General features: G+C 37.6%; 2 protein-coding genes across 3 annotated transcripts; one reads left to right on the forward strand and one right to left on the reverse strand.

The window, feature by feature from the left end:
• The first annotated feature begins 32 nt into the window (after positions 1–32).
• Positions 33–17,024, forward strand: LOC133662076 (arrestin red cell-like). Of its 2 annotated transcripts, XM_062065744.1 has the most exons (14): positions 33–153; positions 5,869–5,899; positions 6,011–6,071; positions 6,162–6,206; positions 6,277–6,476; positions 6,557–6,684; positions 11,786–11,921; positions 11,986–12,070; positions 12,151–12,223; positions 12,306–12,443; positions 12,510–12,593; positions 12,658–12,728; positions 12,819–12,873; positions 12,935–17,024. In XM_062065744.1, the coding sequence occupies exons 1-14, from the start codon at positions 131–133 to the stop codon at positions 13,023–13,025; spliced, it is 1,221 nt and encodes a 406-aa protein (XP_061921728.1). In that variant the 5' UTR covers positions 33–130; the 3' UTR covers positions 13,026–17,024. The 2 variants fall into 2 exon arrangements, with proteins under 2 accessions (XP_061921728.1, XP_061921729.1); XM_062065745.1 differs by lacking the exons at positions 33–153; positions 5,869–5,899; positions 6,011–6,071 and having other exon boundaries at positions 6,162–6,241; positions 6,318–6,476.
• On the reverse strand, positions 10,083–18,515 carry LOC133662079 (mediator of RNA polymerase II transcription subunit 11-like). Its single transcript, XM_062065748.1, has 3 exons — positions 18,316–18,515; positions 14,855–14,985; positions 10,083–13,997 (listed from the first exon to the last, which is right to left on the reverse strand). The coding sequence occupies exons 1-3, from the start codon at positions 18,383–18,385 to the stop codon at positions 13,848–13,850; spliced, it is 351 nt and encodes a 116-aa protein (XP_061921732.1). The 5' UTR covers positions 18,386–18,515; the 3' UTR covers positions 10,083–13,847.
• Positions 18,516–18,584: the final 69 nt, after the last annotated feature.

An 18,584-nucleotide genomic window follows, 5' to 3' on the forward strand; every position in this document is an offset into this window, starting at 1 on the left:
GCGTCATCGGAGGTGTCAATCATGCAGGGTGGGCGTGGCTTCTGTCCTTGTGCCGCGGAAACGGACAGAAAGGGACAGACTGGACCGAAGCATGCGGAGCAGAAGAGGCAGCTGAAAGGCAGCAGAGGACATGGGGGACAAAGCAGGGACCAGGTAGGCTTGCTTTTATGCAGCACATTTGATGAAGCTTTTCAGCCAGATGCGAACGCTTTAAACATGTCACCTCCCTTTCTATTTACTCACTGCCTCCGCCGCCTTCTTCCACTTAAACATTGCATCTGGAGGCAGGAGTTGGCCGCAACTTCGTCAACCAGAAAATGCTTGCGGAACAGAAGAATTATAGGAGCACAAAGCATGTCTAGTACACTCCTTTCTGTAAACATGTTGACTGACCATGTGTGTGACGTCACACACGGACGCTAACGCAGTGTGTCAAAAATGCGGTCCAGGGGACATTTATGGCTCGCAGCTCGATTTTTATTGGTCCCCTGGGAATATTCTTTACCGGGCCTTCTCAAACTGTAGTACAGGTACCACTATAGGTTTGTGGGCTCTATCTAGTAATACACCAAAGAATCAATTAAATGTTGTAATGTAACAGTTTATTATCCTATATTCAAACATAGTATTTCTCTTCAAACGGTGTGTACTGTTACAATATACTTGTTACTCTACTCAGTGGCCTAGTGGTTAGAGTGTCCGCCCTGAGATTGGTAGGTCGTGAGTTCATACCAAAGACTATAAAAATGGGACCCATTACCTCCCTGCTTGGCACTCAAGGGTTGGAATCGGGGGTTAAATCACCAAAAATTATTCCCCGGGCGTGGCCACCGCTGCTGCCCACTGCTCCCCTCACCTCCCAGGGGGTGATCAAGGGGATGGGTCAAATGCAGAGGACAAATTTCACCACACCTAGTGTGTGTGGGACTATCAGTGGTACTTTAACTTTAACAAAACCTCCGTCCTGTTTTTAATGAATACTTAGGCCTACTACGCTACTGTATAATGTTGGTGTTACTAATGTCTTAAAGTGTTTTCTGAGGTGGTACTTGGTTAAAAAAAGTTTGACAACTTCTATGTTCTATACATAAACGTAAACAGAAGTGGGGCCAAGTTAAAAAGAGGAAACGTTTAAATAATCACTAATGTTTATTGAATATTAACCATATCTTGACCTCAACTGGAGGTTTTTTTAGGCTATTTTATAAAACAGAGTGTCATCTTTCAGGAAGTATCAGCATGTTTTTTTAGGGCTATTTGCATAAGTGCATCTTTTTGCTGCTTTGGCCAAATTTCCAGGAATACGCGCTTCCTGTTTAACTGCAGGATGTGCCCCCTTGCTCTTTTACTGCTATTTCCCTGTCCAGCTTTTGCCTGATTAAATCTCCCGCAACTTGACCACAACGGATTGTTCTTCCGTCTGGCTGGACGACGAGGCCAGGGGAAGCAAATTACATGATTAGATTAATTTTTTGATAATTTCCTCAAGGAGGAACGCGTGTGTTGTTCTTCTACTGCCGTGAGTGACTGCAGCACAGAATAAGTCAACAAAAGACTTCATCATGTCCCGCAGCTCCACACTAACTAAATACTTGTACTGAGGGGCCGACAGGAAGACGACGTGTGTGAGAGAAACAGGAAACAAAACCTCCAGAGTCTGACTAAGCACAAACTTTCCATTGACGAGAGCTTCTTTCTTGAATTGTTTCTCATTAAATAATTAGTATACAGTATAATGAGACTAACCATTTCAACAAAACATAGATAAACATTTACTTTTCATTTTGTCTTTTTAAAGTGGACCTGTGATGATTTTAATCTACATTTAACACACTTTTTTGTGGTCTAGAATAGATATGTATCGGGTATATTTTGCTGTAAAATATGAATTACATTTTTATTTTTATAAAATTTAAAAAATAAATAAATACAAAAATTTAATTGAAAAATAAAAAGGAAGGAAGGAAGAAAGTAGGAAGTCACGGTTTGTGTGTGGAGGCGTTCCATTTAGTTTGCAAAGGAAACCACGCCTCACCCGCTCCAAAAGTATCAACATATATCTTTTGAAAATGTACGCTGTATAATATACCGTATAACAATTTTTTGTTTCAGCCGCGGTGGAAAATTAACCTGAAAAACAGTATATAGATTCCCCGGTCACAACATTAGGTGCACCTGGTGTGGTGCAAAATGCCGCATCAAAAAAAGCTGCATTTAGAAGCAACAATGTCACTCCATGTTGGACGTTAGTGTTATTGTGTGCATGCCACGATTAGAAGAAAACAATCACTTATCCTACTTTCCATTGGGTGTCCTCAAACCAAGTATAGTAATGTCGAAATTTTCCTTCGAGTTCAGCGCCTCCTCCATTTTCATAAAAACAGTTCCGTGTGCAAACAGCTAAAATGATGTACAAAGCAAACTATAACCTGCTACCCAAGAATGTACAAACCCCGTTTCCATATGAGTTGGGAAATTGTGTTGGATGTAAATATAAACGGAATACAATGATTTGCAAATCCTTTTCAACCCATATTCAATTGAATGCACTACAAAGACAAAATATTTGATGTTCAAACTCATAAACTTTTTTTTTTTTTGCAAATAATAATTAACTTAGAATTTCATGGCTGCAACATGTGCCAAAGTAGTTGGGAAAGGGCATGTTCACCACTGTGTTACATAGCCTTTCCTTTTAACAACACCCAGTAAACGTTTGGGAACTGAGGAGACACATTTTTTAAGCTTCTCAGGTGGAATTCTTTCCTATTCTTGCTTGATGTACAGCTTAAGTTGTTCAACAGTCCGGGGGTCTCCGTTGTGGTATTTTAGGCTTCATAATGCGCCACACATTTTCAATGTTCACCACTGTGTTACATGGCCTTTCCTTTTAACAACACTCAGTAAACGTTTGGGAACTGAGGAGACAGGTCTGGACTACAGGCAGGCCAGTCTAGTACCCGCACTCTTTTACTATGAAGCCATGTTGATGTAACACGTGGCTTGGCATTGTCTTGCTGAAATAAGCAGGGGCGTCCATGGTAACGTTGCTTGGATGGCAACATATGTTGCTCCAAAACCTGTATGTACCTTTCAGCATTAATGGCGCCTTCACAGATGTGTAAGTTACCCATGTCTTGGGCACTAATACACCCCCATACCATCACAGATGCTGGCTTTTCAACTTTGCGCCTATAACAATCCGGATGGTTCTTTTCCTCTTTGGTCCGGAGGACACGACGTCCACAGTTTCCAAAAACAATTTGAAATGTGGACTCGCCAGACCACAGAACACTTTTCCACTTTGTATCAGTCCATCTTAGATGAGCTCAGGCCCAGCGAAGCCGACGGTGTTTCTGGGTGTTGTTGATAAATGGTTTTCGCCTTGCATAGGAGAGTTTTAACTTGCACTTACAGATGTAGTGACCAATTGTAGTTACTGACAGTGGGTTTCTGAAGTGTTCCTGAGCCCATGTGGTGATATCCTTTACACACTGATGTCACTTGTTGATGCAGTACAACCTGAGGGATCGAAGGTCACAGGCTTAGCTGCTTACGTGCAGTGGTTTCTCCAGATTTTCTGAACCCTTTGATGATATTACGGACCGTAGATGGTGAAATCGCTAAATTCCTTGCAATAGCTGGTTGAGAAAGGTTTTTCTTAAACTGTTCAACAATTTGCTCACGCATTTGTTGACAAAGTGGTGACCCTCGCCCCATCCTTGTTTGTGAATGACTGAGCATTTAATGGAATCTACTTTTATACCCAATCATGGCACCCACCTGTTCCCAATTTGCCTGTTCACCTGTGGGATGTTCCAAATAAGTGTTTGATGAGCATTCCTCAACTTTATCAGTATTTATTGCCACCTTTCCCAACTGCTTTGTCACGTGTTGCTGGCATCAAATTCTAAAGTTAATGATTATTTGAAAAAAAAAAAAGTTTATCAGTTTGAACATCAAATATGTTGTCTTTGTAGCGTATTCAACTGAATATGGGTTGAAAATGATTTGCAAATTATTGTATTCCGTTTATATTTACATCTAACACAATTTCCCAACTCATATGGAAACGGGGTTTGTACAACAATTCTTCTCAACAAAACAAAATAAATATAACCTTAGAGGAAAATACAATTTAAAAACATTTGTATGCCCGTCCAACACTTAAAACCTTTAGCATATCCGTATGTGGGATTAATTTATGGAATGGATTAATTCAAGAAATCCAACAAAGCACCAATATGATTCAGTTTAAGAGACTGTTCAAACTACAAGTGTTTACAAAGTACACAGAACAATTATTATGAACATCTTGATCTTTTTTTTTTTTTAGATAAAGATTATTTATGTATTTAATATTTGTTTACTTCCAATGGTATGTTATTTATTTATTATTTAATCACTCTTCTGTTACAGAGAACAATGAAATGGTTTAAATTTATATGGTATGAAAAGGGGTAGGATTAAATAAGCTCAGTTTCTTCCTACTCCTTTTCGGACGTGCTGTAATGAAACATCCGGAAATATGTGATGCATTACATTGTATCGTATGCATGTTCGAAATAAACCGAAACTAAACCAAAACTGAACTGAAACGTCGTGGGGAAAAAAACACAAAATTATTTATTTGATAGAAATCAGTCTCGGTACACCATATGCATGTAGGATCAGAATCATGTTACCACATGAAGGTTGCTATTGTTCTGGACTATCTTGCCAGTAGTGCGGAAAGTTAATCAGTTTGGAGTGCACAAATGCAGCGTGAAGAGGTTTGTGTACGCTTTTATTATTTGCCTTAAATATACTTGCTTCATTATCTTTCATCTCATTCGTATTTCGTTCAGGAATCCGAATTCTCCATTTTCTCAGCTCCCTTCTTAAATAAATCTTTGTTTCTTTATTTCTCCCGTCGATGCACTTCAAAATGTTCTGTTCTTTTAATTTATGGAGCAAATAAACAGTCTCCTCTTCATTACAAATGTTGCTACTTTTGTATTGAATGGTATCTGCTTTCGGGTTGTATCCCGCGCGTTGAGACTGGCGCATGCACGATACAAAGTGTCCTCTCCGGACGCACACCCCCTCGCAAAGAAATAGTTTCCAATCGCGTAATCCAGGTGTGTTAGTCCGACTTTTCAAAAACCGGACATGATCGGATTAAGGTGTTTCAATGGGTTGTAGGACGCTTATTTAGAGCCAAACTATTTGAGAAATCGGACTAATTTAGTGCATGGACACGTACTGACTGAATAGAATATGGAGACAAGAGTCCCCCCTCTGACTTGCAGTGGCACACGTCACTCGTACTTAAAATAGGAAATAGATCGCTCCTGGGTTTAAATCTATGTTGGAATTGTTGTGGTGTGAAATTGTCCAAATTATGTTTTAAAAATGTTAAAATTGTTTAATACGCTTAACTTTGGCATAGTAATTAAAAAGGAGGATTGTTCATTGAGTTGCTGAAAGTGATATTATACATTAGGTGCTGGGATGCATGATTTCAACCTTTCAAAACTCCTTTTGAACCACCAATTTTTGACTTCGGTATTTGTCAGATCCTGGTTACGGCCCAATGTCAACTTGTGGAAGCAATATAGAAATATAAAAACGGATTTCAGAACATTCAGAGATACTTCCATCTCATCAAAAATATATATTTTAAATAATAAATGCTCAGTGTAATGGACTCTTTAGTATGGACACCATAGCACTAAATGTGCTTTTGTCAGGATGGTTGAAGGTCGCCATGACAACAGCATGATGCGTTGCCCTCTTTGCAAGCTGGTAATTTTTTTTGCGGCAGATGTCTAAAGGTCAAACTGTCACACTTTAAATCTTGTCCTTTTTAACTTTTACATTTTACAGAGTCTTCAAGAAGTCCAGCCCCAACTGCAAGGTAAGGACAACGTGTGTGTGCACGTGTATACGTGTGCATGAATGTGTGTGTGTGCGTGTCTGTGTGTGTGTGTGTGAGTGCCATGATGACTCTTCTCTTTGAATTCCACAGCTGACTGTTTATCTGGGCAAGCGGGACTTCATAGATCACTTAGATCATGTGGATCCAGTGGGTGAGTGCACACACAATCAGACGGTGGTTCTTGTCTTCCAAACATGCTTAAATGAACGCCGCCATGTTGGATTTCGGCATTTCTTTGCAGACGGAGTGCTCCTTGTGGACCCAGAGTATCTCAAGGGTCGCAAAGGTACAAAAAGCTAAAAGGAAGCCGAAGCAGGAATGGTGCGTGTTTAACAATAAAATGCTTTTGTCCACAGTGTTTGTAATGCTGACTTGTGTGTTTCGTTACGGCCGTGAGGACCTGGACGTCTTGGGCCTTTCCTTCCGAAAGGATCTTTACGTGAGCACGTTCCAGGTTTTCCCTCTCCTGGATGAGGAGGAGCAGAAACCTTTAAGCTACCTGCAGGAGAGGCTGTTAAAAAAGCTTGGCCAACACGCCTACCCCTTCAACTTCCGTGTAAAAAAACCTCAACATCAACATTGCTTTTTGGAGGAAATTGCCCACTGACCTTGTTTTGTGTGTTTGGATCTGTTCAGATCCCCCAGAACCTGCCCTGCTCAGTTACCCTGCAGCCCGGCCCAGAGGACACTGGCAAGGCGTGTGGCGTGGACTACGAGCTTCAAGCTTTCTGCGCCAACACAGCGGATGAGAAGCTTCATCAAAGGTTCTTCCTGCTTTCTAGCAGTTTGCTCCGATGTCATCCGCTTCTAAGGATGCCGAGATGCATTTAGTTTAAGTTGCGTCTCAATTGGTGCACTTCTGTACTTACACACAAAGAAGTTTGGCAAAAATGTACTGGAAATGTCACCTGCAATTTTTGTTTCTTGCATTTTTCACTGTCCATTTATAATTTATTGCTATTAAATAGAGGCAAGTCAAACATTGGCGACAAGCAGAAAACGGCCGCTCAGGCTCAAGTTGGTCCCTTTAGACCACCCAGAAGGTCACTGATTGGCTTTTTGAGGCTGCCTTCTTGCCAACGTGACAATGATTGACAGTATGCAGCAGCTGACCAATTAGCAGTCATATGCGAGATAAGGAGTTTGCCTCCACTGTTGACTAAGACTTGCGCTAAGTGAATAAAAACGCTGATTGCAGCTAAACATTAAACTAAATCACGGTGCAATCTTGGAAAAAAAACAGTTTGTTTTTTTTGTTGCTAATTTTGTTATTTCATACAAAAACTAAATAAGTAAACTATTTGATTTCCAATCATATTACTCCAAAACATGTATCTAATCCCTTCAAACCTAGCCTCTTTCAAGCCATGCTTTCTGTATGCAAGGCAGTTGCATGTGCCCCCACTTCTGAAATCCAAATATTTTGCAGTCAAAACTTTAAAAATGGTGAGTGTGTGGTGCCATTTTGGCTACATAGCAGAAGGGTTGTTGTAATTTCCAATGTCAAAAGAAGAAGAAGGGAGTACCGGTAAATATTTTGATTGTTATTTCAATGACAGTAATACACTTTTCTGCATGATGTTACTAAGATGACATATCAAAACACTAAATTAAAGTGTACTGTATGTACAGAACGCCACTACAATAGTTAAAAACAAATAAAGTGCACTTTTGTGCATGATGTCACACGAGATATTTCAATAAGTGTCACATAAAAATGAGCCGCATATCAAATAGTATATGTCCTACGGTGTTGATGTGGAAATAGTTGCTTCGGCATTTTGTTAGTGTGGCACCGAACGGAAATGTTGACATGCACAGTTTGAAGCACTCTTCATTCTCTAGAGGGTGACTTTTCAAATGATGCTACATTAGCAGTGCTGCTACTTTTTGTAGCAACGCTTTTGCCGCATAAATGTTCAACATATTCCCGCTTGAAGCCAAACCCCCGCCAGACGATGGATCTGTTCTGTTTTTCTTGGGAATGAATTCTTCCTCCATTTGTTACCAGATTCGCACCTTCTCTCTCTCGTATTACCACTCGCACCGTTAGCATCACAGCTAATGTTACCATGTCGCTACCTGTCTGCTCCGCGGGAGCGTGTGACGTGTGTAAGAAGGTGCGCTTGATTTAAGTCTCTGTGAGAAGGAGTGACAAGAAAGAGTGAGAAACGCATGCAGTTTAATGCCCGCAGCTAAAAGCAACTGCGTGAGAACGTATACCGGTACTCGAATATCACGATATACTCATTTTCTATATCACAGAGACAAACCCGCGATATATCGCCCAGCCCTAATCTATATATATATATATATATATATATATATATACACTACCGTTCAAAAGTTTGGGGTCAACCAAACAATTTTGTGGAATAGCCTTCATTTCTAAGAACAAGAATAGACTGTCGAGTTTCAGATGAAAGTTCTCTTTTTCTGGCCATTTTGAGCGTTTAATTGACCCCACAAATGTGATGCTCCAGAAACTCAATCTGCTCAAAGGAAGGTCAGTTTTGTAGCTTCTGTAATGAGCTAAACTGTTTTCAGATGTGTGAACATGATTGCACAAGGGTTTTCTAATCATCAATTAGCCTTCTGAGCCAATGAGCAAACACATTGTACCATTAGAACACTGGAGTGATAGTTTCTGGAAATGGGCCTCTATACACCTATGTAGATATTGCACCAAAAACCAGACATTTGCAGCTAGAATAGTCATTTACCACATTAGCAATGTATAAAGTGTATTTCTTTAAAGTTAAGACTAGTTTAAAGTTATCTTCATTGAAAAGTACAGTGCTTTTCCTTCAAAAATAAAGACATTTCAATGTGACCCCAAACTTTTGAACGGTAGTGTATATATATATATATATATATATGTATATATATATATATATATATATATATATATATATATATATATATGTGTGTGTGTGTATGTGTGTGTATATTTATATATATATATATATGCCTATATATATATATGTCTATATATATATTTATTATATATATGTGTGTGTGTATATATGTATGTTTGTGTGTGTATATATGCATATATGTGTGTATAAACATATGCATATACTGTATGTGTGTATATACATGTGTGTGTGTATATATGTGAATATATATGCTTGTATACATGTGTGTATATACTGTATGTGTGCATAAATGTGTGTGTATGAATATATGTGTATATACAAGTATGTATGTATGTATATATATATATATATATGTATGTGTATATATGTATGTGTGTATATATATATATATATATATATATATGTATGTGTATCTATATGTATGTGTATACGTATGTATGTGTATATGAATGTGTATATATGTATTTATGTGTATATATGAATATGTATGTGTATATGTATGTATATGTATGTATGTATAAATGTATGTATGTGTATATATGTACACTACCGTTCAAAAGTTTGGGGTCACATTGAAATGTCCTTATTTTTGAAGGATAAGCACTGTACTTTTCAATGAAGATAACTTTAAACTAGTCTTAACTTTAAAGAAATACACTCTATACATTGCTAATGTGGTAAATGACTATTCCAGCTGCAAATGTCTGGTTTTTGGTGCAATATCTACATAGGTGTATAGAGGCCCATTTCCAGCAACTATCACTCCAGTGTTCTAATGGTACAATGTGTTTGCTCATTGGCTCAGAAGGCTAATTGATGATTAGAAAACCCTTGTGCAATCATGTTCACACATCTGAAAACAGTTTAGCTCGTTACAGAAGCTACAAAACTGACCTTCCTTTGAGCAGATTGAGTTTCTGGAGCATCACATTTGTGGGGTCAATTAAACGCTCAAAATGGCCAGAAAAAGAGAACTTTCATCTGAAACTCGACAGTCTATTCTTGTTCTTAGAAATGAAGGCTATTCCACAAAATTGTTTGGGTGACCCCAAACTTTTGAATATATATATATATATATATATATATATATATATATATATATATATATATATATATATATATATATATATATATATATATATATATATATATATATATATATATAATGTGTGTGTGTATATATGTAGATTTAAAAAAATATAAAAACATTACCTTTTTTTTTTTTTTACTTTGGAAGTGTGCGGGCCGCAGGGGCGTCACTAGCTTTTAAGGACAGGGGGGGCTTAGCCCCCAGGAGATGCACAGGATGCGAGCGAACGTAGCGCACGAGCACAAAACTTCACAAACGGCTAACAAAGACTCCGAAATTAATCATTGTTATTATTATTATTTCAGTGGGTTTATTTTCAATCTGTATTCAGTACAACAACAAACATGGGTTTGCACAGTGACATTTTGTTTACAGCATCAACAAGAAACAATTACTTGCATGATCCTTCAAGATACACTGAAACACAATGAAAGTCATGGCATTAGCCTCTATGTTATTCATTCACAACATAGAGGCTAATGCCACCACTTTAGCTCACAATACAATAATTGTTTGTTCCCAAATATTTTGAAGTTGCACAGATTACATTTTGGGCACATATGTGACTAAAATGGTTGTAAATTCAAGCCCTGGAAATATTACTTGATTACTTGAATTAAAGTAATATCTGGATCGGGATAATTTGGCTTGTATATAATATATTTATATAAATATATATATATTATGGCAAGCCGTTAAGGAAATTAAATATATATGGAAGTCTGAATAGAAATGAGAAACGTTCATATATACTGTAAATAAGAAAGACTTAAGAGTCCGTCTGCTGATCTGAAAAAGAGCCAAAGCTGTCAAAGAGCTGAGGGACCATCTTCAAAGTGCAATGCTGAAACAAATAATGCAAACAATAAAATGTAACTTCCAGGGCTTGAGATTAACGTAGTCCCGTCGTCCCGGGGGCGGTAAAAAAAATGCACGGGACAAAATTAAATTCTCCCCGGGACGATGGCTTTTAACCATTCTTTTTCTTTTTCTTTTTCTTTTTATGTATTTATTCATTTTACATTTTATATTAAATGTCTTGGTTTTTCCACCCTCTGAAAATCCTATGAAATGTTTAACAAGTCATCCTATAATAATACAACAGCTATTAATGTAACAATACAATAAAACAAATATATTTAATGATGTTTTTTTCATTATTTTAACAATAGGCTAAAGTATATTACTTTATATAGATTCTACAAGAAACACAAAACTTAAAAACTAAATTATTTACAATTGTAAGTTATCTGTGTGCTAATGTACTTCGTACACCTGCAGGACCGCAAGCAAGGTTGCAGAGAAAATGTGGACTACATTTTGAGTGATGTGGGCATTTTCTATATGAACAAGTCCAAGGACCACAAGCAAGGTCGCAGAGAAAATGCGGACTGGATTTTAAGTGATGTGGGCATTTTCTATATGAACAAGTGGAATGGATTGGATACGGACGCACTAAAGGGGCTCTCTACCTTACGCTATGAAGTGAGGGGAAACTGAGGGAATAATGACAGGTTATATGATTATGTATTTAAACTCATATTCGGGCCACTTTATAATGAATATGTTCGCATGTATTTGTAAAAAAAAAAAAAAAAAGATTTTTTTTTTTTTTAACACTAAATTATTTAGGGGGGCTTGAGAACATTTTAGGGGGGCTTCAGCCTCCCTAAAATAGGCCTAACAACGCCGATGGCGGGCCGGATTGTGGAAGCTGGCAGGCCATAGTTTTAGAAACCCTACTAAAGTGTGAAAACATTTTTAATGGGGGGTTTACAAGTTAATTTCCACTTACTATTCCGTTTTTTCCATCTGAGATGCAGCCTAAATGTCATCTTCGTTAATCTATTACATGACACCTGGAATATAAAATGATTTTTAAATGTGTGTTTCCAGGAACTCTGTGCTCTTAGTGATCCGTAAGGTGCAGTTTGCACCAGAGAAGAGAGGCCCACAGCCCATGGTGGAGACGAGCCGCAGCTTTCTGATGTCAGAGAGAACTCTGCACCTGGAGGCCTCGTTGGATAAGGAGGTGTTTGCTCATTCAAGTTGTTGAATAAATTCGAGTACACTCATACATTTGTGTGCACCTGCAGCTGTATTACCATGGTGAGCCCATCAGTGTCAACGTTCACGTCTCCAACAACTCCACTAAGACGGTCAAGAAAGTCAAGATATCAGGTAATTCCCACACAACAGGCTCTTTTTTGGGGGATCATGTCTCAGGTCAAAGGTCACTAACTAATGTTCTCATCTCCCAGTCCGTCAGTATGCTGACATCTGTCTCTTCTCCACGGCCCAGTACAAGTGTCCTGTGGCCCAGCTGGAGGCAGAGTATGTACCTTTTTGTAGCATGACGTCCAACAACAAATCCAGCCATTTACTAAAGATCCTTCTTCTTCTTCTTCCTATTCAGTGACCAGGTTTCTCCCAGCTCCACCTTCTGCCAGGTCTACACACTGACACCCTGCATGGGCACCAATAGGGAAAAGAGAGGTCTGGCCTTGGACGGAAAACTCAAACATGAAGACACCAACCTGGCCTCCAGCACCATGTATGTAGACACACACACACACATACACTTTCTCGTCATATCCATTCATGTGTGTAATTGTTCCAGAGTGAAAGAGGGGGACAGCAAGGAGATGATGGGCATCTTAGTATCCTACAGGGTGAAAGTCAAACTGGTGGTGTCTTTAGGAGGGTATGTGACACCTCATGATTGGCGAGCTATACTGGCAAATAAACCATATTGTCTGTGTGTGTAGGGACATCGCAGTGGAGCTTCCGTTTGTCCTGATGCATCCCAAACCAACAGGCCAGCCCATCTTGCAGCCAGGTACAACACACACCGCTCACTGATGTATTAATCTGCATAAGCGGGTCGGATTATTGCGCACTTCAATTTGTGTTGTTTTTGCCTGTCCAGCATCTCCCGAGGCTGACGCTCCTGTTGATGCAAACCTCATAGATTTTGATATGAGGTAAGTGTGTGCGTCTTTGATTTTTTTTCACCAGTCATTAACTTTTAACTTCTTCCTGCAGGTCTTCCTCTCAAGGCGACGACTTTGTGTTCGAAGACTTTGCCCGCCTACGCTTGACGGGGTCTCAGGTGGACGCCGACCCCCTCTGTTAGCCGCGGCGAGCACATAGATATTCTGCTGTCTTTCAGAGACTCCAAGGGTATTTTTACAGGTTTTCTAATGAAGAAAAGCTCTGATGTCTTACTGCTTATTTAGTTCTTAATTTCAAGTGGATAATTACGCTACTCATCAAAAGTTATGATTATTTGGCTTTTGGAAAATTTCAGGAGGAACCTATAATTCACTATTTTAAAATGTGTGATTGCACGTGTGCAACTGTTGAATGTTTCACAATAGCCAAGTGCTGTTGGTCAATTGTTGTCATCTTGGTCTCCCAATGTCAAAATGCAAAATGTGAACAGCAGAGGGACTGTTTTGAATACCGTCAGGACACTTATGGATCACACACCTGTTGCGAATGTACTGAAACCTTCAACAGTCAGACATTCAGAAGTTTAGAGAAGGCTGAATTAAGTTTACCCATACAGTGCATTTTAATCAGTGTATTTTAGGTTCATCCTGATTTTTTTTTATCAGTAGCATATTAGATTTATTCTATACTCTGTGTACTTTTGTAACCCAAATACAGCGCCTCTTTATGTTACTGTGTTTTAACTGTGGTAATTTCTGAAGGACTCGCTGCATATAAATCATTGACTCGCTCAGGTGATGATGAAAAAGTAAGGATCCTAAATCGTAGGAAGGAAGTATTTAGACGAATCCTGCCTAAGTTACGTTACTAGTGAAAATATTGACAAAGATACTCTATTGATCATGTTATTTTCTTCAAATGAATGTTGTAATCAAAAGTTTGTACAAATAAATGTGTAGCACACAAATATGAAAAAAGTGAGATCAGTTCAAAACGTCCACATTTAAGAGTTGTGCTGCTGCTCCAGCATGACTTCGCAGGTGCGGCCCAGTTCTCCCAGTTTGACCTTGGCGTACTCTGCCCTGTTGAGTGCCATCTGACAGTCTTTCCAGGAAGAGTATGTGGACCCTTCATGAGGTTGGCCTGTAGCCACCTGAAGAAACAACGACAGTTAGGGGTGTGGGAAAAAATCTATTCGAATTCGAATCGCGATTCTCACGTTGTGCGATTCAGAATCGATTCTCATTTTTAAAAAATCTATTTTTTTTATATATATATTTTTTTCAATTAATCAATCCAACAAAACAATACACAGCAATACCATAACAATGTAATCCAATTCCAAAACCAAACCCGACCCAGCAACATTCAGAACTGCAATAAACAGAGCAATTGAGAGGAGACACAAACACAACACAGAACAAACCAAAAGTAGTGAAACAAAAATGAATATTATCAACAACAGTATCAATATCAGTTACAATTTCAACATAGCAGTGATTAAAAATCCCTCATTGACATTATCATTAGACATTTATAAAAATAAATGAACAATAGTGTCACAGTGGCTTACACTTGCATCGCATCTCATAAGCTTGACAACACACTGTGTCCAATAATTTCACAAAGATAAAATAAGTCATATTTTTGGTTCATTTAATAGTTAAAACTAATTTACATTATTGCAATCAGTTGATAAAACATTGTCCTTTACAATTTTATAAAAGCTTTTTACAAAAATATACTACTCTGCTTGCATGACAGCAGACTGGGGTAGATCCTGCTGAAATCCTATGTATTGAATGAATAGAGAATCGTTTTGAATCGGGAAAAAAACTTTTTTTTTTTTTTTTGAATTGACAATCGTTTTGAATAGAAAAAAAATCGATTTTGAATCGAATCGTGACCCCAAGAATCGATTTTGAATCGAATCGTGGGACACCCAAAGATTCACAGCCCTAACGACAGTTATTCATCTTAAAAAAAATCCTAAAAGTGTGCGTTTAATACCTGTGTAAGGTAGCGGATTTGGCCGCTCAGTTCGTTCTCCACTCTGCTGATGGAGCTCTGGAACTGGACCAGCTGTCTGTCCAGCAGGCTGGCGTTGTGTTTGTCTTTAGAAAGTTCTACCATTATGTTACCTGCAAAGGATAGACAACAATACGGTGATGCTTTGCCTACTTCCGTTGATTACATTCATTAAGTTCCATTCAGGAATATGGACGTGCCAGGGTGTACACTGCCTTACGCCCTGTGCAGCTGAGATAGGTGGGCTCCAACCCCCACGCCCCGCAACCCAGAGACCGACAAGCGGTAGAAAATGGATCGATGGATGGCATTCAGGAAAATGAAACTATTATATTGTATTGCAGGGGTCTGCAATTACATTTGTTGATTTTTTTCTCTCTCCAAACATTGATTTTAAGAAATCAATTATACATAAACCTTTCACCCCGACTGAGATTTGAACCCTTGTCCTTGTAAGCACCATTACCAAATTAACAATCTTTGAAGTCCTCAGCTAGCCAACCACTGACAATGTTTCTCTCCATGGTTTCATTTTAATCGGTCTCTTAGCCTGAATATAACTTAAGAAACCACATAACTTTTGCACAATATTTGAATTTATTGATATACACCTGTTTATCATTAAATCCATCCAACCATCCATTTTCTACCGCTTATTCCCTTCAAATTAATGCAATTTAGCCACATCTTTGCAATATTTTGATTTAATTTATGAGTCACTGTTTGTTTTAGAACAACACAGGACTTAGAAACTAAATAATAATTAAATGTCTTTGTACTAAGAATTATCTTAAAATTTGGATTTGTGTTATCAGGGTATTGTTTTTAATTCTGTAAAGGACTTTGTGTTGCATTGTTTAATGTATGAAAAGCAATTTGTTATCTAGTGTTATTGGAAAAAATCATTTAAACTGACCAAACTGGCTTTATGGAAGGTCGACATTCTTCAGACCATACAAGGAACGTATTTATGTTCTATACCATGCCAGAAGTCTTCCTTATTCCACAGCAGTTTTCCCTGTCGATGTGGAGAAAGCTTTTGACCGCATAAATTGGTCATTTATGTTTTGCACATTGCATAAATATGGGTTTGTCGATAATTTTAAACAATGCATTAAAGATGCTTTATGTAAGGACCATGGCATCAGTCAAAACCAATAATCAGATTTCAGAACCATTTTCATTAAAGAGAGTAACAAAACAGGGATGTCCTGCAGTTGGATTATTATTTAATTTGATTATTGAACCCTTAGCTGCAAAAATGAGAAGTGAAAATAATATTCATGGTATACAAATTGGTTCTCAGCATAAGTTATCGATGTACTGTGATGACATAATTATCTACCTGTCACATGTTGACTCCTCTCTTCACTATATCAATAAGGTAATCACTGAATATGGTTGTCAGGGGATAAAGTTATTTGGAAACAATTTGATGTAGTATCACTCAATAATCCCAAGTTCACAACCCCTAAATTAAATGGAAAGAGGCGGAAATCATATATTTAAGATTGCAAATGACACCAAATACACTTTTACCTATTCAAGCGGAGATCTAAATCTTGAACATTTAAGAAATAAGATTGAATCCAATATGGAACATTGGTCCCACCTCATAAACATTACTTTGGAGTCCAGTGAACATAGTAAAAATTAGTATACTACAAGCAGGTAGTTACCGAGACATATTGAAAATGATGCCTGTCCTAATGAATAAAAGTTGATTTAGCATTCTAAAACTGTGTCATAAAATACTTGGAATCAACCCAATTTCATCTGTGAATCAAAGTTTTTGGTAAAATCCTAATGTCATCCATCCATCCATTTTCTACTGCTTGTCCCTCTCGGGGTCACGGGAGGGCTGCAGCCTATCCCAGCTGCACTTGGGCAGAAGGCGGAGTACACCCTGGACAAGCTGCCACCTCATCGCAGGGCCAACACATAATCAAAATGTGGTGAACTTAATCACATTATTTCACGAGAACTCATTTAAACCAGTAATTCTCAAACTGTGGTATGTGTACCACTCCTGGGACGCGAGCTCTATCTAGTGGTACGCCAAATATCTTCTTGATTAAAGCCCAGTGTTTTATTTTCCTATGCAGTATTCAATTTGTGTGTAATGTTACAGTGGCTAAATATATTAAATATATTTGTTAAATAAACCTCTGCCTTGTTTTTATATATATATATATATATATATATATATATATATATATATATATATATATATATATATATATATATATATATATATATATATATATATATATATATATATATATATATATATATATATATATGTGTGTGTATGTATATATATGTATGTATGCATTGTGTTTTAATGTGGGTCATTATGGTGGTACATGGAAAGCCAGGTTTTTTCCGAGGTAGTATTTGGGGAAAAAGGTTTGAGAACCACTGCTTTAAACCATTCAATGAATTTGTTGATTGATAAAATATACTCGGAAGTATAAATGATGCATGTGTTCGGAAATGGATGACTTAAACATTTTAGAAAAATACATATCATGGGATATTTGGACAAATGCCAATAAACCATCTAGATGCATTAAAAATAAGCTGTGTCAATTTAACCTATTGAATAGATTGTATTTTACAGCCTCTCAGTTATTTAAAATGTGTACAGTACATAGCAAGTAATGCTACTGAAGGAACTCTTATTTATTTACTGTGGCAATGTCAACAATAAAGGAGTTGTGGTCTAAAACGACAAAAGAAGCAATCAGGTTCTTAAATATAAACATCCAAATGACCATGCAAACGTGTATTCTTGGAGATCTGCATACATGTTGTAATGTGTCATCACAGAATAAAAAATATTTTTTGTCAATATGCATCATAACAAAAACAATATTTTTAAAAAATGGAAAGATGTTGATAGTCCAACTCATATTGACTGGTATACACAAGTGATAGAGAAGATATCAGTAGAAACAATTGCATTTAGATTAGATAATGCATCATATCTTGGAATATGGGATCCATTATATAAATTTGTTTTAACTATTAAATGAGTCTAAAATATGACCCTTTCTTCCTTGTGGTGAATAATGGATACAGTGTGGTTGTCAAGCTTATGATATGCAATGCAAGTGTAAGGCACTGTGACTGTTTTTGTTTTTTATGGATTGCTGTGATGGAAATAATAAATTATAAAAACAATGTTTGTTATGTAATGTTTTTGATTACTGGTATTGATTTTAGTCGTATTATTATTGTTGATACTGTTGTAAATATTATTCATTTGTGTCTGACATTTTTGTTGTGTTTGTGTCTTCTCAATTGCTCTGTGGATCGCTATTCGAAATGTTGCGGGGCTGGGACTAACTTGGAATTGGAACATAATTATATAAATCAACGTTACGTCCATAAGAAAGACGCCATTATATTATGGAAATGAAAAGCATCTGACTGCTCACCGGCACACTGCAGCACCATCGCTATCTCCTTCTCGACCTCCTCCAGAGCTTTGAGACGCTCGTTCGCCATCAACAAAAAACGTCTGTAAAAGTCACACAAGCTGCGTCGTGGACGAATAATTGAAGCGAATAATGATCTGTAAACAACAAAATAGTGTCCGCCAACAGGAACGTGTTGCTAAAGTCCCAGTAAGGAGAGAAGCTATTGGTTGTCCTAAATGTCGCGAGAAGTTGCTAAATTACGTCATTATCTGATTTGCATAGTTCAG

This window comes from Entelurus aequoreus, linkage group LG12 (assembly GCF_033978785.1).
Source record: "Entelurus aequoreus isolate RoL-2023_Sb linkage group LG12, RoL_Eaeq_v1.1, whole genome shotgun sequence".
In the NCBI taxonomy this organism is placed as follows: domain Eukaryota; kingdom Metazoa; phylum Chordata; class Actinopteri; order Syngnathiformes; family Syngnathidae; genus Entelurus; species Entelurus aequoreus.

Coding starts and splice junctions, on each gene's coding strand:
- LOC133662079 (XM_062065748.1), bottom strand. CDS start 18,385: ATGGCGAACGAGCGTCTCAAAGCTCTGGAGGAGGTCGAGAAGGAGATA. Junction 14,986..18,315: donor GATGGTGCTGCAGTGTGCCG/GTGAGCAGTCAG, acceptor TATCCTTTGCAG/GTAACATAATGGTAGAACTT. Junction 13,998..14,854: donor AAATCCGCTACCTTACACAG/GTATTAAACGCA, acceptor TTGTTTCTTCAG/GTGGCTACAGGCCAACCTCA.
- LOC133662076 (XM_062065744.1), top strand. CDS start 131: ATGGGGGACAAAGCAGGGACCAG. Junction 6,072..6,161: donor AGATCATGTGGATCCAGTGG/GTGAGTGCACAC, acceptor ATTTCTTTGCAG/ACGGAGTGCTCCTTGTGGAC. Junction 6,685..11,785: donor GATGAGAAGCTTCATCAAAG/GTTCTTCCTGCT, acceptor GTGTGTTTCCAG/GAACTCTGTGCTCTTAGTGA.